The sequence below is a fragment of the Nansenia antarctica genome (genome assembly GCF_963989245.1).
Source record: "Nansenia antarctica genome assembly, chromosome: 3".
Lineage (NCBI taxonomy): Eukaryota > Metazoa > Chordata > Actinopteri > Argentiniformes > Microstomatidae > Nansenia > Nansenia antarctica.
In genome coordinates this window covers 29,237,652-29,260,476 of record NC_137688.1, presented here as the reverse complement: position 1 = coordinate 29,260,476, position 22,825 = coordinate 29,237,652, and the positions used below count along the sequence as shown (strand labels likewise).

At 43.9% G+C, this 22,825-nt stretch overlaps 1 protein-coding gene across 1 annotated transcript in view; it reads left to right on the top strand.

Annotated features, from left to right (window-relative positions):
* fat2 (FAT atypical cadherin 2) overlaps window positions 1–22,825 on the top strand; it is a gene marked incomplete at both ends in the record, with an annotated part of 39,162 nt that overhangs the window by 12,106 nt on the left and 4,231 nt on the right. The window contains 12 exons of the mRNA XM_080527145.1: window positions 298–508; window positions 704–4,756; window positions 4,995–5,191; window positions 5,503–5,656; window positions 6,288–6,521; window positions 7,947–8,336; window positions 10,667–10,878; window positions 13,376–13,513; window positions 14,530–14,673; window positions 15,624–15,821; window positions 16,010–16,808; window positions 17,366–17,520. Of these exons, the coding sequence (XP_080383271.1) occupies window positions 298–508; window positions 704–4,756; window positions 4,995–5,191; window positions 5,503–5,656; window positions 6,288–6,521; window positions 7,947–8,336; window positions 10,667–10,878; window positions 13,376–13,513; window positions 14,530–14,673; window positions 15,624–15,821; window positions 16,010–16,808; window positions 17,366–17,520 (6,885 nt within the window). The remainder of the gene's footprint in view (window positions 1–297; window positions 509–703; window positions 4,757–4,994; window positions 5,192–5,502; window positions 5,657–6,287; window positions 6,522–7,946; window positions 8,337–10,666; window positions 10,879–13,375; window positions 13,514–14,529; window positions 14,674–15,623; window positions 15,822–16,009; window positions 16,809–17,365; window positions 17,521–22,825) is intronic.

The following is a 22,825-nucleotide window of genomic DNA, read 5'->3' as shown; positions in this document are numbered from 1 at the left end:
TATCTATCTATCTATCTATCTATCTATCTATCTATCTATCTATCTATCTATCTATCTATCTATCTATCTGTCTGTCTGTCTGTCTATCTATCTATCTATCTATCTATCTATATAGATATAGATAGAGATATATATGTATGTACATATATACTATATATATATATATACTATATATATAATAAGTTGTATACCTCTGTATAGGTTATATACATAAGTTAAATAATGCTAAGTTGTATTCCTCAGTATATGACAATGAAACAGCAACACTGTCCTTACCATCCCACTTTACATCCACAGGTACGTGATCAGGAGATCCCAGTGAAAAGGAACTTTGTAAAAGCAGTGATATACGTGGAGGACTGCAATGACCACTCCCCAACCTTCACCAGCCCCCGCTACGAAGGCAGCGTCACTAACCTGGCTGACACTGGGACGGAGGTGCTGCGTGTCAGAGCTCTGGATAAAGACATGGGCAGCAACGCTGAGATCAGCTACTCCTTCCACTCAGGTAGATCACAGTTTTAGAGGATGCCTGGTATTCTTGATTCTCTCTTTGCGTAGCCTATAATGATCAATTTGAGTGTTGATTCTTCCATGATCGATTTCTCTTGTAGGCTATTGTGTTGCAAGTATTAAACATTCAAACCCAGTATCAGTTTTTGAAATCATCCATTCATGAAGTTTGTTTTTGTCCATCTTGCAGGAAACATTGACAGCGCCTTCGAGATTGACAAAGAGCTGGGAAGTATCAGCATTGCCAGGCGTTTGGATAACCTCCCCCAGGAGCAGTACCAACTCACTGTGAAGGCCACAGATCAGGGTTTCCCACAACGCAGTGACCTCTGCTCTGTCCACATCACCATCAGGCTCTCAGACCGAACCCCGCCTAAGTTCCATTCTGAGGAGTATTTCACAGAGGTCAGTGAGTCCAGTCTTTTGGGGACTCCAGTGGTAACCGTCTCTGCCAACAGCCCATCCGCAATGCATTATGGGATTAAAGATGGAGACCCTAACGGCACATTTCACATGAACGCCTACACTGGATTACTCTCAGTCAAAAAAGCCCTCAATTTCGAAGAGTGTTTCTCATACCAGCTCCAAGTGAAAGCCACCACCTCAGCTGGAGCCTCGTCTGATGCTGTTATTTATGTCTATGTGATAGATGAAAATGATAACCCACCTTTTTTCCTTCAAGAGGAATTTCTGGGCCAGATTAGTGAGTCTGCACAAATAAACAGTATGGTGATGGGAGAGAGAAATACGCCTCTGGTGATTCAAGCTTCTGACAGAGACAGAGACTCCAACGCTCTGCTGGTCTTTCAAATACTTGAACCAGAGGCGTCAAAAGTCTTCAAGATAGATTCAAGCATGGGCACACTCTCTCTGATATCTGCAGTCGACTTTGAAGCCAAGGCTGAATATCGCTTCAGTGTTCAGGTACGGGACTCTGGGGAGCCCTCACTGTATGCAGCGAAGCCTGCCAAAGTCACCATCCGTGTCCTAGATTTCAATGACTGCCCTCCCAAATTCTCTGCATCAGTGTATACCTCCTCCATCATCTCTCCCCCTGTCAAAGAGATGGAGGTCATTAAAGTTGTAGCGCATGACGCCGATTCAGTGGTCTCGTACCGCATCAGTGAGGGCAATCTTCAAAATGAATTTGTGATCCATCCTTCCACTGGAGTCATCTCCATAAACAGTGTGTCAGACTTTAAACCGTTTTACCAGCTAGTAGTCAGAGCCTCCGATGGTCTCTACAAGGACACTGCTATCGTCAAGATAAATGTCACCAACGTGACTGGCAGCCATCTTGAATTTGAGCAGAGGTTCTATGCAGCCACTGTCATGGAGAATGTGACATCTGTCAAAACTTTAGCTGTACTGAGAGCTACAGGCAGCTACTTGAACGAGCCTTTGGTATATTCCGTTTTAAACCCGATGGGCAGGTTTTCAATAGTACAAACGTCAGGAGTGCTGGAAACCACCGGAGTCCCCTTTGACAGAGAGGAACAGGATGTGTATGATGTTGTGGTGGAGGTGAGAGATATGAGGAGTCCACCTGGCAGGGCAGTAACCCATGTTAAGGTGTACATAGATGATGTCAATGACAATGCACCAACTTTCTTAAACCTGCCTTACTCCATGATGATATCGGAAGACATTGACCCAGGGGATGTACTCTTTCAAGTGTCTGCAACCGACAGGGATCTTGGAGAAAATGGATCTATTATGTATTTACTGGAGGAGGACTTTGATCTCTTCAGGATAGACCCTTATGTTGGCGATGTGTCTCTTCAACGACCTCTTGACTTTGAGACTTTAAATAAATACTCGCTGACTGTGCTGGCTACAGATGAGGGGGTGCCCAGTTGGACAACTGTGTCAGAGCTGAATATCCAAGTGAGAAATCGCACCAATCCCATTTTTCAGACTTTGCTCTACCCTCTGAAAGTCCCTGAAAACATATCTCCCTTCACCACCATCCTACATGTACAAGCAAGAAACCCTGAGGGATATCGGCTTATCTACAATCTGGAGGAGGAGAATGCCTCCAAGAACTTTCACCTAGATTTCAAAACAGGCGTCTTGAGTGTCACTGATTTGCTGGACTATGAGACCCAAACAATGCACGTGTTGACGGTCCGAGCCACTGACTCTGTGACAGGCTCTTTCTCAGAGGCCTCAGTTGAAATAGAAGTGGAAGATGTAAATGATAATGTCCCAGTTTTCTCAAAACTGACATACACTGCGGATATACCAGAGGGGCTACCGATAGGCACCTCATTATTACACATATCTGCCACTGATCAGGACTCTGGGAGGAATAAAGATTTAACCTTTCAGATATTAGGGACGGGGGGGAATGAGACAGACTTCTTTGAGATGGATCCCCTGAGTGGACTCATCACTACAAAGCAGGTGCTGGACTATGAGAACATACAGCACTTTCACTTGAAAATCAAAGCCACAGATAATGGCACAACCCCCATGAGCAGCGAGGCATATGTCATTGTCAACGTGACTGATGTCAATGATAACCCCCCCAGCTTTAGCGAGCCCAGTTATGAAGCAACATTGGATGAAATGGCCAAATGTGGTCACTTTGTCATCAAAATTCAAGCCTCAGATTCCGACACCAGAGATATAAATAATCTACAATATAAAATTCTCTCTGGGAATGAGGGCAGATATTTTGCCATCAATGAATCCTCCGGGATTATTTCTTTCTCTAATGTTTGCAAGAGGAATTTAGAACGATTTTACAACCTCACCGTCGCGGTATCAGATGGCGTTTTTCAGAACACAGCCCCTGTGAATATTGATATGATGAACACTAATAAACACAGCCCCTATTTCAAACAAAACATCTACGAGGCTGAGCTAGCGGAGAACGCTGAGGCAGGAACACGTGTGATCCGACTGGCTGCCATCGACCCGGACGACGGCCCTTACGGCAGCGTGGACTACACCATCATCAACAAACTTGCTGATGAAAACTTTGCCATTGACAATGACGGACAAATAGTAACATCTCAGCCATTGGATCGTGAAAATCCAACCCAAAGAGTGATCGCTATCAAGGTTATGGCAAAAGATGGTGGAGGGAGAGTAGCTTTTTGCACAGTGAAGATCATTTTGACAGATGAGAATGATAATGCTCCTCAGTTCAAAGCATCTGAATACCAAGTTTCCATTCAGTCCACCGTCAATAAAGGCTCCCCAGTGATTCAGATCATGGCTTATGATGCGGATGATGGCAAAAATGCTGATGTCACCTACACCGTTGATGAGGCGGAGGAGGTGGCGGAGGATGTCATCGAAATTAACCCCTTCACAGGAATTGTCAATGTCAAAGAGAGCCTGGTAGGATTAGAGAACAAGATATTGAACTTCAAAGTCAAGGCTCGGGATGGAGGCTTGCCGTTTCACAACTCCACGGTTCCGGTGCAGGTCAAAATAGTTCCACCAGAGGTTCCTCTGCCAAAGTTCTCAGAGCCTCTCTACACCTTCTCCGCATCAGAGGACATCCCCATGGGCACAGAGATAGGGTTGGTCAAAGCCGACTCTGATATGCCACTCATATACAGCCTGGTGAATGGCAATACTGTGGAAAGTAACAGGGATAAGGTTTTCACTCTAGACAAAGAAAGTGGCACCTTGCTTGTCCAGAAGAGCATTGACCATGAGAAGACCAAGTGGTATCAGATAGACGTCATTGCACAAGGCAATCACAACGGAACCAATATAGCCTCACTAGTATCGGTTAGCATCCAAGTCCAAGATGTGAACGACAACCAGCCTGTATTTGAGGCCAACCCGTACCAGGCCTTTCTGGCTGAGAACATGCCCGTGGGCACCACCATCATCCAGGTGACTGCCAACGACCCGGACAGCAACACCAACGGGGAGGTGACCTACACACTGGAGGCAGAGGATGACGACATCAGCGAGGTGTTCGCCATCAACAGCCAGAGTGGCTGGATCACCACCCTGAGAGAGACGGACTGTGAGAAGACAAAGTTCTACAGCTTCCATGTGGTGGCTACTGACCATGGTGGAGAGGTCAAGCTGTCATCCTCGGTTCTGGTGGAGGTGACAGTGACGGATGAGAACGACAACCCTCCACAGTTCACTGAGGAGGTGTATCATGGATCTGTCATGGAGAACAGCAGGCCTGGGGAGGTCATCGTCACACTGACCACCACTGACCTGGACGTGACCCAGGACAACAGACTGATCTCATGTTACATTACAGGTGGGTGAAAGCTCCTACAACATTCACTGATGCTAGACAAGTATTTCAATATCAGCACACTAATTACTCTGAACAATATTTGTTCAAGACTCTATTCCTAATTTATCTTGAAGGTAATTTGTTTAACCAAGGCTTATGACATTAAAATGAATAGACTGACAGATAGATTATCAAAGGATTTTTCACAACTACAAGGCAATGGGTGACAATGGAATAACTGCATTTAAATATTGTTTAGATGGAGACTCGTTGGGCCAGTTTTCCATTGTGCAACAGGGAGAGGAGTGGGGTGTGATCCTCAAAGAATCTCTTGACCGTGAAGTGAAAGACAAGTACTCTCTGAAGATAACAGCAACCGATGGAAGATTTCAGGCCCCTGCCGTAGTAGAGGTCCATGTTCTCGACATCAATGATAACAGTCCCTTGTGTGAGCAGGTATGTCAGCACACTCTCCTGTGAGACACCAGTAGTTTCCTGGTTGAAGTCCAGCACACTGTACTATTTTCTGTCTCCTTAGTCTTTCCAAACATGGAAAATAGAAAACAAGTAAAGCTTCCTCTCACCTATCCTGTTACTACTGGTATTTATCTGGTATTTAATGTAAACTTACTGTGTAGAAATGTGTATTTGGTATATTTATTTGTTTTTTACAATTATTAATACAACTGTTATAAAAATGTGATCACACAAAACGAGTATAACATGATATAATACAAATGACGCTAATAGCATTGTTTCTCTCACAGTTGCTGTACACAGAGGTTGTAATGGAGAACTCTCCATCCAGGATGTTCATACTGAAGGTGTCTGCCTCCGACCCTGACATTGGCACCAATGGACAAGTAGCATACACCCTGCACGGCCCCAACGCAGACAAGTTCCATCTTGATCAAAAGACAGGTAACATGCCACTTTTATTTGGGGTAAGCACTAAGTGAACTCCATTGTTTGTTTTAGAAATAGATAGCATCTCCCAGTCATACAAGTAATTATACTCAGAGCTTCAACAAGTCTGTACTTTCTGAGCAAGGCCACTCTATTGTGCTATTGCCATCCATCTCACTTCATTATTGTCAACAAATCAGACCTCAGGATCTCCCGGGCTTATCGTATCATGTTACGGATATGAGATATGCTTATGGTACAGTAGTGTGTTGAGTGACAACAAAAAATGAACATAAAGATTTATAAACATAATGGTTTATACTGTTCTACTTTGCACTATGCTTTTCCTTTTGGCAAATGTTTATTTTTAACATATTTACAGTGTAACTTCTGTCTCATCTTACTGCTATTTTGATATGTATGGTTTGTATTGCTTTTACCACCACAAATACAACTACTGTAGACCGAGGTCACTATCCACAAAGACATTTTTGCGTAAAATGTTATTTTGTGATGGCTCCATTACTCCTTAGAAATGTTCCCTCGTTTACAGTGGGACCAGAATGCCTCTGTTCCCCATCACTATCTAATCATCTCTGACTCTGTTCCCCATCACTATCTAATCATCTCCGACTGTTTGTGGCAGGAGAGTTGTTCACCCTGGCTGTACTGGACCGGGAGAAGGATACAGAATATGATCTGGTTGTCAAGGCTACTGATGGCGGTGGTCGCTCCTGTCAGGCCGACATCCACCTCTTGATCAAGGATATGAATGACAACCCGCCCCGCTTCTCCAGCAACCACTACGAGGTGACCGTGTTCGACAACACCACGGTCAGGACGCCCATCACAGTCATCTACGCCAAGGACCCTGATACTGGTACGTCATCCCGCCGTAGAGAGAGACCCCTAATCACAGCATGTTATGACACCTTTTCTCACCTGCCTCTCCAATGTACACATCAGTGTGCCTGTGTGATATCACTGATCCTTAATAAAGGTTAATAACATGTCCGAGCACAGAGTGCCAAGCCAACTGAGTGGCTCCCCATTTTTTCTCCCTGACAGACCAGCTGTGTAGTAATAGCGTAGGTGTGTTGTGTTTGATCTGGGATTTGGATCAGTGATTCACAGGGAGAGAGACATCATTAGGGGTAGAACAGGCCACTCCTGTGGATGTGCAGGAACATGTCTCTGTCTATTATTCCCCGGCTGGGTGTTTTCACCTCTACCTCCTTGTCTTCTTCTTCTTCTTCTTCTTCTTCTTCTAGAACTTGCTTCTAGTCTTTACCACCCAAACCATATACAAGCCATGTGTATTATCAGTTGTTAAATTTGTCATGTTCAGTATTGTTCCCCGCAAACATTAAATGATATAGCTAATGATATAGCTAAGGGTGCTGTCTTTACCAAGCCTACAGTCATGTGACAAAATGAGAACACCCCATCAAATATTTAGTTAATATTTACTTTTTTAAGAAATATGGACATATCAACATTTGATCTTCTTTCAATATCTATAGGTAAAGGTGATGTAATTGAAACAAAAACAATGAAAATGTAACTTTGTTATCACTTAATTAACAAAAATTAGACGTTAGGACACTCTCAAGGACACTCGCAATAGGATTAAGATCCGGGCTTTGACTTGGCCGTTCCAGAACTCTCCATCTCTTTCTTTTGAGCCATTCCTTGTTGGATTTACTGGAATGTTTTGGGTCATTGTCATGTTGCATGGTCCACATCCACTTCAGCTTCAATATTTGGACAGATGGTCTCACACATTCCTCAAGCACCCTCTGATACAATAAAGAATTCATAGTGGATTCTATGATGGTGAGCTGGCCAGGCCTTGCTGCAGCAAAGCAGCCCCAAACCATGACATTTCCACCCCCATGCTTCACAGTTGGTATGAGGTGCGTCAAACATGTCTTTTGTTACTGAGCCCAAATAATTCAACTTTGGATTTATCTGTCCAAAGCACATTGTTCACATGGTTTGTCTAGGTGTTCTCTGGCAAACTTAAGTCTTAGTTTTTGCAAGTTTCCTTCCTCCTTGCACATTTCTGATGGTAGATGCATGTACTTAATGTACATTTTAAATATGTTGAAAAAGACAAATGTTTTCATATGGTGTCCTTTTTGACATGACTGTATATATGACTGTATATCTGCATTTTAGATATAGTAACTACAGCACCCTTAGCTACAGTATATCATGATTTACTGACTCATAATTCTTTGGAAGTAAATTAAACTGGTGTGAAACCAGACTGATAATGATATATTATTATTCTGTCCCTCAGGTATCAACTCTGAGGTGAAGTATTCTCTCCTGGGGGACGACAGCGGCTACTTCTCTCTCGACGAGTTCTCAGGGATCCTGAGATTGGAGAGGTCTCTGACCGCTGACACCAGGTCTACCTTTGAACTCAAGGTCAAAGCAACTGACCGTGGTCTCCCCCGACACCTGTACTCCATCGCCACAGTGACGGTCCACGTGGTCGACCTCAGCGACTATCAGCCGGTCTTCCTGAGCTCAGAGTACACTGCCCAGATACCAGAATCCACTGCAGTGGGGAAGGAGGTGATCAGTGTGTCCGCTCTCGCCAGAGATGGCTCGGCCACTGAACCCATAGTCTACACCATCATATCTGGCAACGAGGATAGGAGATTCCAACTGCACCCAGAAACTGGTAAGACATAATCATGTACAAAAATCTGTTTTTTATGTTTAGTGTTTGTTTTGGGGGCAATACAAAATGTGTTTATAAAGCACTAGGCTCATCTATTGATTGTGATTCTCTGGTCTCTCTCTCTCTCTCTCTTTCTCACTCTCTCTCTGTCTCTCTCTCTCTCTCTCTCTTTCTCTCTCTCTTTCTCTCTCTCTCTCTCTCTCTCTCTTTCCAAAGGAAGTGTAATGTGAGAAATAGAACTCAACATTCCAACGTGACATTGAAAGTGAATTATTTTGAATGCTGTTTCACACTTTAAGCTTATTGAACACACTTTTCAGTGCACCTGACACCCATACACAATCTTTAAGCGTGAGTTGTAATAGCACATTTTGTCTCACACTGCGACAGAATCTTTTGTAACTAATGATCCAAATCTGAGAGCTTCAAGAGCCCATCACGGTGAATGAACCAAAGGGAGATCTATTTCACACTCACGGTACTTGAGAGAGAAGAGGAGGGAGTCATTTACGTTGACAGTGACAAATAGCTGTCCCCTTTCTTGTTCTCAGAATTCTGATGCACATAATTCTGTGCGTGTTTGGAATGAGACAATCTATAGCACAGGACTGATCCAACCATGGTAGGAGGGTGTTGTGTAAAAAGTCACTATCTGGTAGAACAAAGCTCTTGATCGAGCAAATACATGAAAAGACAATCTCACCTGTGCAATATTGCACTTGTTGAAACGTGATGGGTTTGGAAAAATGCTGGTGGTTATGATTGCACTGTGCCATCTTGTTTTATCTTAATGAAGTGTGTTACTAACCAGACTGGCAGGCAGCCTAAGAACTCTTGTATGCCATTTCAAGTGGCTTTTTCAGTAGCAAACACATAGAGAGAAAGGAAGAAAGAAAGGGAGAGGGAGAGCGGGAAAGAGAGTGAGTGAGAGAGAAAGAGAATGTGTGTGAGAGAGAGAGAACGTAATTAATACCCCACGACACGCACACGCGCACACACACACACACACACACACACACACACACACACACACACACACACACACACACACACACTCTCTCTGGTGTGTTTGTTTTCATGTCTGTTTAATATCAACCATTTCCACAGCAGTCAGCCTTCTACAGATAAGAGCAGTGACGGGTCTCTCTGATGCTGTTATACTACAAACAGCTGGACTGTAGCTGTGAATAATATCATTTATAAAAAGGGACTTGGCGAAGTGTGTGATCTGATTCACTAAGAGGGAACCGGCTTGGGTTTTGTGGTGACTGCCATTGTGACATTGCTATTAATATGGGAGGTACTGATGAGAATACAGATCGTTCTTCCTGCAGTGTTGAAATGCTCACTTTCACATACTAGATTACATTTGTGGTTACATAGTAGTGCACTTTGTAGCTTTGGTAAACCTATGAAAAGTAATGAGCCTAATTGTTATGTATACTGTATGTCTATTGTGGACTAGCAGCCAGACCCATATCTATGGCCTGCACTGCATTACTGTAAATACCTGCCTGCTATGGACAATGTCACTTTTTATTTAGAAGAATATATTATCCATCTCATACAAAATAATGCTCCTTGCTCTAAATACTGTAGCAACCGCACCCAGCACTCGAGTCGAGGGGGGATGGCATCCCCCCTGAAATAAAAACGGTAAAAATCATCCCCCTTCTAAAACTGCCATCCCCCCTTTCCATCCCTTATGTCATTTTATAACATTTATTTTTGCGCGTATTGAGTAAAATACTGTGGGGCTTGATGACATGGGCGAGGGGGCATGATGACACGAAATGACATTTTTTACCAAGTCACTGACACTGAAGTCACTGACACTGTGGGGATGCAAAAATTGTCCCCATATGATCAAATCCACCATCCTGATCCTGACATCCCCCCTGATTCTCTTTTACAACTTCAGTACTGCCCGCACCGCCTGTTCATCTTAGGAACAATGAACACAATTTCTGGTCTTCAAAAGGGAAGGGGACATAAAACATTCCCTCCTTTGTCCCCTACGGCTGTTTCTGTTCCTAAAAGAGTGAAAAAGAAACACCTCAATCAGAAACCAATGCCATATTAGATTAGATTAGATTAGATTAGATTCAATCTTTTCTTTGTTGTCATTGCAGAGCACAAGTACCAGACAACGAAATGCAGTTTAGCATCTGAGGTATATACAGTTATGAGCTATGTACAGTTAAGGTAGCTATGTACAGTATGGTATGTAGAGATGTATAAGTAGTGGCTATATCAAAGGTGGTATGTGCAATGTGCCCAAAAAATCTGGTATGTACAAATATTGTAGCACATTGTTATTTGTGTTGCAGGTGTTCTGTCTGTGGACGGCCCTCTGGACTTTGAGCTCTGCCATGAATACTACTTGTCTGTGGAAGGGACGAGAGGCAAGTCAACTCTTAGTGACATCACCATGGTTATTATCAACATCACCGACGTCAATGACAATCCACCCGTGTTTGGCCAAGGGGACTACGCTGCCGAGATCTCGGAGGATCTGACCCCCGGGGGCCTTGTGATGCAGGTATCATTGGCAGCATATCTCACCTATCACTGACCAACCAGGGATGACATCATTCACTGGGTTCATTGACAACAGAGTGAACCTGACTGATCTGATCTGCAGTCTGATTACTAACAAGGCTGGCTGACCGTCATCAGTCAGACATGAATGATAATAATGTTTACTTATTGGTGAATCACTATTATAGACTTGAAGATACAGGAATATCTTAAGTTGCATTAAAAGTGCTAACACTTTTTCTTTACTCAAATATTTGGAGATTTTGAAGTGCAACAAATCAAACCATGGGGTGATGACACAAGAGAGCGCAGGCCTTGTTGGAGTGGATAGATAGATAGATAGATAGATAGATAGATAGATAGATAGATAGATAGATAGATGGATAGAGAGATAGATAGATAGATAGATAGATAGATAGATAGATAGATAGATAGGCATTACAGCAGCTCACACCACAAACAACAAAATAAAATGACAATTGAATAATAGTAAATAATAAAATAAAAAAATAAACATAGGCAAGGCAAGGTAAGTTTAACACATTTCATACAACAGGGGCAATTCAAAGTGCTTTACATATAGCATTAAAGGAAATACAGAAAAAGGATAGTAAGAAAAAATAAAAATAAAAATGGCAAGGATACATCCAATCCCCTCGGGGGCAATAAGGTTCCAATCCCCTAAAACGCAATTTAAGTTCCACTGCCATAATACATTCTTAATAAAGTCACATATGGAGTAGCCTAACAACAGTCCAGTATGATTTAACATCCCCTAGACTCATCACAACCCAGCCAGCTGGACGAGGAGTGTTATTGTGGCAGGCAGAAAAGATCTCCTTAGTGCAACGTGTTCAACGTGTTCCTAATAGTCTGTTGCTAAAGGACCTTTTCCTCCTTTTGGCCACCTCCTCCACTGTGTCCCGGGTGACATGGAGGACAGAACCAGCTGTCCTTATAAGCTTACTCAGCCTTGATGCTGCCCCCCAGCTTACTACCGCATACCGCACTGCGCTTACTACCCCATACAGCACTACGCTTACTACCGCATACCGCACTGCGCTTACTACCCCATACAGCACTACGCTTACTACCGCATACAGCACTGCCCTTACTACCCCATACAGCACTGCCCTTACTACCGCATACAGCACTGCGCTTACTACCGCATACAGCACTGCCCTTACTACCCCATACAGCACTGCTCTTACTACCGCATACAGCACTGCCCTTACTACCGCATACAGCACTGCCCTTACTACCGCATACAGCACTGCTCTTACTACCGCATACAGCACTGCGCTTACTACCGCATACAGCACTGCCCTTACTACCGCATACAGCACTGCTCTTACAACCGCATACAGCACTGCTCTTACTACCGCATACAGCACTGCCCTTACTACCGCATACAGCACTGCCCTTACTACCGCATACAGCACTGCCCTTACTACCGCATACAGCACTGCTCTTACTACCGCATACAGCTCTGCTCTTACTACCGCATACAGCACTGCTCTTACTACCGCATACAGCACTGCTCTTACTACCGCATACAGCACTGCGCTTACTACCGCATACAGCAGTGCGCTTACTACCGCATACAGCACTGCCCTTACTACCGCATACAGCACTGCGCTTACTACCGCATACAGCACTGCCCTTACTACCGCATACAGCACTGCGCTTACTACCGCATACAGCACTGCTCTTACTACCGCATACAGCACTGCCCTTACTAGCGCCTACAGCACTGCGCTTACTACCGCATACAGCACTGCCCTTACTACCGCATACAGCACTGCTCTTACTACCGCATACAGCACTGCTCTTACTAGCGCATACAGCACTGCTCTTACTAGCGCATACAGCACTGCTCTTACTAGCGCATACAGCAGTGCTCTTACTACCGCATACAGCACTGCTCTTACTACCGCATACAGCACTGCCCTTACTACCGCATACAGCACTGCTCTTACTACCGCATACAGCACTGCCCTTACTACCGCATACAGCACTGCCCTTACTACCGCATACAGCACTGCCCTTACTACCGCATACAGCACTGCCCTTACTACCGCATACAGCACTGCGCTTACTACCGCATACAGCACTGCGCTTACTACCGCATACAGCACTGCGCTTACTACCGCATACAGCACTGCCCTTACTACCGCATACAGCACTGCGCTTACTACCGCAGACAGCACTTCCCTTACTACCGCATACAGCACTGCTCTTACTACCGCATACAGCACTGCTCTTACTAGCGCCTACAGCACTGCGCTTACTACCGCATACAGCACTGCTCTTACTAGCGCCTACAGCACTGCGCTGGCCACCACTGACTGGTAGAACATGTTCATCAGAAGTCACAGACTGAACACATTCATTGTGCAGAGGGAAAGCATATGCGCAGTATTTCTTTTGAATAAAAGAGCAGCAGCACCTCATGTTTACTCTTCTCTTCTCTTCTCAACCTCCCCCCCCCCCCCAAGGTAACTGCCACTGACCTGGATGGCCCATCGAACAACCTCATCCGTTACACACTCGTCAGTGGCAACGGGCAACAGCAGTTCATCATTGATCCGCGTAGCGGGGAGATATCTATCAGGACGGCGCTGGACAGGGAGGAGGTGAGGGTAATGTTTGTTGGTTTGGGGGGAGGGGGGGTGACATGTATGGTGGTTCCACATGGGTAGGATGGTGTGGGGTTGTCTTTTTCTGCCCCTGTCTCCTCAAAGTGCATACTGGGCTGGATATTGTCTCCTTGAGTCCCAATTATTTTGTGTTCTGAACCCCATTAAAGTGAACATTTACAGTGTAAGGTCACTTTTCAACAATATGACAATAGTGGTTCTGATTTTGGCCAGGACTTTTCCCTGACCACCTGACCAATAATGACGTGGGGCTTTCTGTGGTTAGGAAAACCTTCTGACCGTTGTTATGATATTAGGGTTAATATACTGTCTATGATAGCATTATACTGGCTCAAGTGATATTGTTTAATCAGGTTTTTGCACACTTCATGACAATTGTCGACCTTACTACTAAACTTTCTCTGCTTTTGTCTCTGCTTTTCTCACAGATAACTCACTACTCTCTCTGCTTTTCTCACAGATAACTCACTACTCTCTCTGCTTTTCTCACAGATAACTCACTACTCTCTCTGCTTTTCTCACAGATAACTCACTACTCTCTGCTTTTCTCACAGATAACTCACTACTCTGCTTTTCTCACAGATAACTCACTACTCTCTCTGCTTTTCTCACAGATAACTCACTACTCTCTGCTTTTCTCACAGATAACACACTACTCTCTGCTTTTCTCACAGATAACTCACTACTCTCTCTGCTTTTCTCACAGATAACTCACTACTCTCTCTGCTTTTCTCACAGATAACTCACTACTCTCTCTGCTTTTCTCACAGATAACTCACTACTCTCTCTGCTTTTCTCACTGATAACTCACTACTCTCTCTGCTTTTCTCACAGATAACTCACTACTCTCTCTGCTTTTCTCACAGATAACTCACTACTCTCTCTGCTTTTCTCACAGATAACACACTACTCTCTGCTTTTCTCACAGATAACTCACTACTCTCTCTGCTTTTCTCACAGATAACTCACTACTCTCTCTGCTTTTCTCACAGACAACTCACTACTCCCTGACCATACAAGCTGCAGACGAAGGCAGCCCTCCCTTGTCCACCGCCGTGCAAGTGACCGTGACCGTGTCCGACGTCAACGACAACCCGCCCGTCTTCTCCCAGGTCAACCACAGGCTGGTCCTTCAGGTAAACGATAGCTATTCCTTCGGGAGCCGTCTACATCAACAGCATGCTAACATGCACTATCCTAGGCTTCTCTCTCTCTCTCTCTCTCTCTCTCTCTCTCTCTCTCTCTCTCACACACACACACACACACGTTGAGAAACCAATCATCCAGCTATGGATTGGCTCCCATGCCATTTATCCGTGGTGTGGTATTTGCTCTGCCTGTTTCATCTACTCTAATTACAGGGCCAACTCTGCTGACTTGAAAATACATTTTTACAGACAATTTACCTCCACTTTCCGAGTCTCTGTCAATGTCTCTGTCCTACCTGCATGCGCCAGAGTTATTTGGCTAGATGGAGGTGGTCACTAACAATTAGGCATAGGTCTGCCAACTTTTTGGCTGTTTCAACTAGCTGTCCCAGGTGTGTCAGCAGCTGAAATGGAACAATCCCAGGAAAGGTGGAATTGTTGTGCCAAAATGATAAATTCTTCCGCTCATCCAAGCATTGAGAGCCTCACCCTGATTTTCAGAAGAGATAATAAAGTTTTTTAAAGGTCGTAAAATGAATAGAATCCACTGCTTTAAAGCCCCTCTGGGTTTGTAAATGGACTGCACTTATATAGCGTCCAAAGTGCTTTACAATGGCCTCTCAAATACAGACATTCACACACCAATGGCAGCAAGCTACCATGCAAGGTCCCGACCTGCTCATTGGGAGCAATTTGGGCTTCAGGGTCTTGCCCAAGGACACCTCAACACGTGGACAGCCAGAGATCGAACCGCCGAACTTTGCGATCATTAGACGCCGGCTCTTCCTCCAGAGTCACAGCCGCTTCTGGATCATTTGATGGGAGAAAGTCTGATGCTAGGACTCTTTTGTATATTGACGAATGACAGTACTGCATGTTCTTTAAATTAAATTAATTAAATTAATTAAATTAATTAAATTAATTAAATTCTTTCACAGGAGGGTGAAGCCGTTGGTAGCAGTGTCCTACAGCTGGTTGTTACAGACAGAGACACACCTCAGAATGGACCACCATTCTCTTTCCACATTGTGTCTGGGAACGAGGACCGTAGCTTCCACATTGACCAGGGAGGCCTGCTGTCCATCTCCTCTCCTTTGAGGAAGAGAGTGAAGCCACAGCACCTGTTGAAAATACAAGTAAGGCTTCCTTCCGATATAGAACCTAATAGTGTGTGGGAGGTATGAAGGTCGTTATACCATGGTCGAAGTAGTAGTATATGTTAGCATTGGAACTTCTGGAATAACTCCAAACATTAGTCAGACTGGGCAAACTAAATGATGCAGATGATATTGTATTTGATGTAATATTCATATTTTTGTGCTAGGTCACAGACAGCGGCCACCCTCCACTCTCCTCCATCTGTGTGGTGAAGATCAATGTTACAGAGCAAAGCAAGTACCCACCCTCTGTGATGCCCTTAGAAGTCTTCATCACCAAGAACACAGGCAGCACCTTCTCTAACCGCGTCATCGGCAAGCTCCACGCCTCTGACCAAGATCTCCACGACGTCCTCTCCTACAAGCTGGTCTCAGAGTCCCCGGTCGGGGAACGTTTCTCTGTGGACATGGTGGATGGTAAGATCTGGGCAGCTGAAGATTTGGAGACTGGCCTCTACTCCCTCAACATAAGCGTCTCCGATGGGAAGTTCACCGTTTGGGCTGGAGTGCGGGTCTCTGTGTGGGCGCCCACCCAGCGGGCCCTGGACTCTGGGCTCACCCTGCAGCTGGCTGGCCTCTCCCCAGAGGAGTTCCTGGGCGACTACTGGAGAGACCTCCAGCGCAGTCTCAGCACGGCCTTGAACATAGCCAGGCAGGACCTCCACCTGGTTAGCCTGCAGCAGGAACCCAATTCCCTGGAGGCCTTGCTGCTATGGAGGCCACACGGTGGCGCTGTGGAGCCTCTACCTACCAACCGTCTCACAGGTATCATCTCGGACATAGAGGAAAACTTGGGCCTGAATGTTCTCAAAGTCCATCACAATGGATGCAGAGGAACCAGATGCCCTTCTAGAGGCTGCAGGAACTCGGTCATCATGAGCAGGGATAGAGTCAGCCACTACACCACGGCCCGAACCGGCTTCATCACCCCGCAGCATTCCTGGGAGAGCGTCTGCTCCTGTAACGGTAGGCGCCTACCCATACGACCCACTCTGAGATCTAACGTCACATTCCTGGGGGGATTAACAGGTACAGAGGGCAGGGGACCTCCAGGGCAGTCATTATCTGCATGTTTTGGGCCCCTGTGACTGTTTGCCTGGCAGACATATTTACTGAAAGCACTCCATTGAAGGAGGTTATCACCTCTGTATTTTGACTATATTGGCAAAATCTTAAGCCCTAACAAACAAACCAAAAATCATTAGGAAAGCTCCTGGGAAAATCTGAGGCTGGAGATACAGTACACTGGAGGAATTTCAGGTTGTTTTTCCATTTGTTGGGGCCTCAATAGATTCTGTCTTTAAATATCTGCTTAATCAAACAAACAACAATCAAACAAACAAATTAGGCCCCGTGGACTTAAAAATGTGTGTTTGGTTATAGTAGAGAGGGAGTTTGCTAAATAAAGTTTGGGATTAACAAACTGAAGAGGAAGTGTATACTATGGTTTGTCGTGACTGACATGTTTTTGGTGAAACCATACAAAAAGATACATAACTACACTTTGTTCTCTTTTACTTCAGAGTCGGCTATAAGATTTGACGGACAAGGGTACCTCAGATACCTCCACCACATGGGAGAGGAGAATCAGAACCTCCGCCTCTCCCTACGCATCAGGACCCTTCAGCACCACGGTGTCATCATGACCACCAATGCCACTGACTGGGGAACCTTGAAGGTAGCCTTAATAAAATATATTGTAACCTTTACCTTACCAGGTAACTGGAAAGAGAACTAAATCTATTTTTCAGAAACAATCGAGGGAAGAAGAGATGGTATGGAATGAATTCTAGTAGTGTAAACTGGGGATGATGGCCATGATATTATACAGTATGGGCCAGGTTAAGTCCCACTGCATTATGACAGTAGATGAAAAAGCGTAATATGCTCTTTGCTTTGGCACGTCTCTCTATAGATATGTGATTAAGGACGTATCTAAAATGCCTGATTGCATATCACAGCCACGTTAATCCGGAAGGGGACATTCCGACGCAGATTATAGGGCTAATGTTACTGGTTTGTTATCACGTTGTTCACCCTTTGAGCATAATCTGTCCATCAATGCACTTTTACCTTGGCGCCTTGTTGTGACGAGTAGATCTACTGTCTCCATGTTATAATATTATTATCTCCTTTATATCAATTCTTGCTGGGGTACACTGAGGAGCCTAGCTGTGGGTTTACTATGAAAGGCAGTCTAGATTTGGACCTTTGACTTTACTGTTGTGTTACAGTAGGTCAGGGGAGGCTGGTGGAGGTAGATATTGGAGGACGGGCTCATCGTAATGCATGGAATGGGAGGAGAGATTGTACATGTTTGATACCATCCACATTCCATGCCATGTATTACAATGAGCTTGTTCTCAGATTTCTGCCTCGACCAGCCTCCCCTGCAGTAGGTGGAAGTAGTGATTTTAATGCATTGGTAGACTGCATCCATTTTTGGACAGCAAAAATGATATGTATGCCATTGATTCTTGAAGAATATAGTTTATAAATGCTTCATGGGCTTAGTTCAACTTACCACATCTGGGGCCTCATTTATAGAAAGTACTTTGGATCAAATTTGATCTTACCCGTGGCATACGTAGAAAGATGATGAGTCAATTTGACCGTGGAAACAATCGTAGCTCTACGTCAGGTCTTGACTTCACGTACGCACATTACCTACTGGTTATGCAGAGTTATTACAGGCATGTGAGCCACACTCAAACACGTAAATGCTTACTGTAATTCATGCGAAGTGAAAGTGGCTCGTAATAAAATTAACGATGTTGTTATCAGCCGAGAAAATGAGTTTAATTCAAGATTTAAAGGGAACTGATGTTTATGATTGTATTTCAGTCTTCCTTTATATCCAGGGGTGCACATAACTGGTGCGCCAGTGCGCATGCGTCGCCAAAATGCATCGTGCGCGGCAGATCAGCCGCATGAACGCGCTCTTGCGCACCAACAGCTGGAAGCGCTGGGAGAGGAATTTACTTCCTCAAAATCCAACTGCTGACTCCTGACTGCTGCATCACTGCAAGCCCCACTAAGTAACTATTTGCCGTCCCCGACGAGTAATCCATCACAACAGTCGACCGACGACGACCACGGCGACTCCCCTCACGAAAACATTCGGAAAGTATCGTAAATCGTACTTTCATTCCGCGTATCGCGTATCGCACGGTTATCACGCCGCGGCGCCGCCACGTGAAAATTCAGTCCCGAACGACTCGTCGCTAAAAGGAAAAACAACACCAAGGGACTTAGCGTTTCTTTTCTCTGAAGCTTTCAAACGTTCAGACGTTTGTTTTACAGCTTCATTATCGCACATAGACCCCTGACCCAGGATATGGTTGGGAATTCTATTAGAAAAAAGAAAAAAAAAGACTTTGTTGCACAATCAAAATAATGAGCTATTTAAAGTGATAGCCTGCCCTACAACATCCTCTACCATGGTTGAAATAAATTGAGGACAGTATTAACAGCAGTCAAGAGAGCAGTGATGAAGATGATTAAGCTTGTAGCATAAATAAATGCTTAGGCTGTAACTTTTTGTTGAAAAGTTGATTTCAGTGTTTACAGAACAGAGCAGTGCTTAAAGAGATGTCAGTTGATTTCATTGTGTTTAAAGGAGTCTGACAGACTTTCATGCTTAAAGAGCAGTCATTTGATTTTGCATTTGTTTATTTTGTTTTGCACACAATCATTTGTACGTTCATCTTTATTTATGAATAAATGTCGTTATCCATGTATCCCTTTTTTATCCATCCTGTGGGACTGGTCGTGACTCGCGAGCTCGGGGAGCACCAAGCAGCATCCCTCGGTGCTCCTCTGAGCACTGGCCCCAAAAGGTTATGTGCACCCCTGTTTATATCCCTCCGGAGCTGTCAAGGCAACGCCATCTCCACTTCAACATGCCTATAGTGCGCTCCACAACGGACCTTGCCCGGCCATGCGCTAAATTATACCGGATTTCCTCCGGTGTCTGGGGCTTCGCAAAGGGAGTGAACAGCCTTGTTTTCAATGGATAGCCCCTGTCACCTGATAAAAATGAGACCATATTATATTATTACAGTATAAGCATTTGCCTGGTTAGTTGTCATGATCAAATGTTACAAATGCAACTTACCGAGAAGCCACCCTTCTCTGCCCTCTCCCGCTTCCAGGCGAACGCCTACCCTATATCATAGCACTTGGCTTAATTCAGCCGCTCTAATTGAGCCGCTATCACAGGGCGTGACAAACGTACGCAATTTTAAACAAGGGCAGCCTGTTTTATAAATAATGCTTACGTCCATTTAGAAAAATGTGCTTACGTGCAAGTTAGCCTAAAGATGACGTTCAAGTATTTTTTTTATAAATGAGGCCCCTGAACCCAAAATATAAGCTTATAAATAATATAATTGTAAACACACACGGTATAGCTTCCAAATATGGTTAAAACGTTCATTTTTTATCTCATGGATGGTCAATCTCACTCTGTCTATGAATTTGAGATTCCTCCCGTAACATCCCTGAGCTGTTTACCAGAAAAGGTGGTGGGGTGACCGCTTTGTTGTTGTTTGAATCAAGGATTAAAGTGAATATGGAATTATTGTATATTTTGAGACATAAACCCTCAGTGCATGGTTAGATAGAAGGCCTGACCTACCAAGTAGATTCCTCATGCGTGCGACATTCACACACCATGATAGAATATAAACATATTTGACGCTTTAAAACATCAAAAGTACCATTCACTTTTTTCACAGTTACCTCTGGGGTTTGGATCTTGGCAAGCACCTGGGTCAATATTATTAAAAAATGTCTTCAAAAAGATTTTTTGAACATGGTCATTCAAGAATTCCCTTGTCCATTCTCTCCTCTCACTTCACAGAGGGTTTGAGATGATACATGGCACAATATCTGTTTACCTAACCTTATCCACTCCCAAATCTTAAATATTTAATGTTTAAGGGGAATGCATCTCTTAAGAAACTCCTGAGAATTGAAATTAAGTTTGGACCTATTCACCGGCTAATTCCTTGTCATGCATTCACAAGTAACTTTGAAATGGAAATTCTTACCATTTGAACAAAAGCGCCTGTGACAAGGCTGAGAAAATAAAAGGTGACTTGTCAGTAAAAGAAAAGCGCTCGCCTTTCTGAATACTGACAGCTTAGATATATTATTATCAAGGGAAAAGGATCCCAGACATGATGGAAATGGTGAGGGAGATACCCTTTAATGCTCCCAGTCAGAGCGTGCACATTGATCGTGGGGGTAATTAGGTTTTTCCATAACAGGAGTTAATTCACGTCAGGTCCATCTGCTACAGTACAGCGGGCCCAAAGTGTTTGAAGTGTTCTGTTTCCACACAACACAGAAGGAAAAGGAATTCATTACCATGTCAGGTCAATGGTGAAACATCAAGCTGCGAGCGATCTATTCAACAACTGCAGAACTTCGGTCTTTAATCTTAGACAAGGTGCAACGTTTCCTGTTCCCTGCGGTGATGTCCTTATAACAAAACTTACTCATTAGCATATGATTGGATTTATACAACGGTTTGATCAGAACAAGCATTGTGATTTTCTGAGAGGCTTTCGAAGCCGTGCTTTTTTCCCTGATAAAGTAACAGATATGATGCGTTTTACCTGTTTACCATATACATTGCACAAATATATACATTGCACCATATCCCTGCACAAATAGGCTACTCAAGTTACAAATATTTGTTTATCACGTTTCCTTGACGTAGTTGTTTTGAGAACTATATTTCTGAGTACAGAAACCACCACAATATATCACAAAATAAATAAAGTTGCTTACTTGTCAGAATTCTCAGTTTTGTTGTTTAACCGTTGTATAAAAGCAATAAGGCACTGTCTGTGCTTTATCGTGTGTCGGGCCTGACAACTCCCCTCAACTGTGACTTTATTTATTTATTTGTGTCTAATTGCTTAAATACACCATGCACAGTTACAGTATGAGGGATATTTTGGAGGTAGAAATACATTGTAATACATGGAATGGAATGAGAAATGGTATCATGGAATGGAATGAGGAATGGTGTTTGATACCATTCCTCATTCCATTCCAAGCATTATACTGTGTATTATTCCATTGTATATATGTAGATTTTTATCATTTATCATCATCACTTGAGGGTGATTCATTCCATTACATGCATTACCAGAGACTCTGAGGTCAAACAATAATAATATATGCCATTTAGCTGATGCTGTTATCCAAAGCAACGTATACACTGCAGTAAGTGCATACATTTTTCAGTATAGATGGTCCCAGCAGGAACCGAACCCACAACCTAAGCGTTGTTAGCGCCATGCTCTACCAACTGAGCCACAGAGGACCACAATGGACAGATAATATGACTTACTATCTTACATCCTCTAAAACGACACGTGGGGAGCCACCATGATGTACACAGTGTTTTGTGGATGTAACCCTGCATACTGAGGACTCAGTATCCACATGAGTAGTATACACAAAACAGAAAAAGCAGTGCTGAGAAAAGCAAAAGCACCAATACCCAAGGGTTGAATCCTGAATGCTGAGCAGCTAACTCTGTGCTACTTCAGCCTCTGAGAAAAAAGAAAAAGAACCTCTGAAGATTCTGCTGCGGCAATTAAGTGCCTAGTGCAGAGCACATCAGGGTTTAATAATGCATGCTAGATACATCTATGTAATGCTTGCCAATTTGAAAGATACGCACACACCATGTATTATTTATGAAAAAAGGGTGAGGAGAGGAGGTAGCCAATACATAAAGTAAACATGTTCATATATGAAAGGAAAAACAGCTTAATGTATTCATTGTCGGAATGCTGAAGTGGCAATAACCTGGGGTCGGATGCTGATGGTCTTGTTTTCAGAATGACTTCGCACTCTGACACTATAGCCTTGGGATGAAGGTGCTGTATTTCCCTGGAGCACCAGCTCTTTTACTTACTTTCCTCAAGTCCTCTGTGGTAAAAAAATGTAAAATAAAAGAA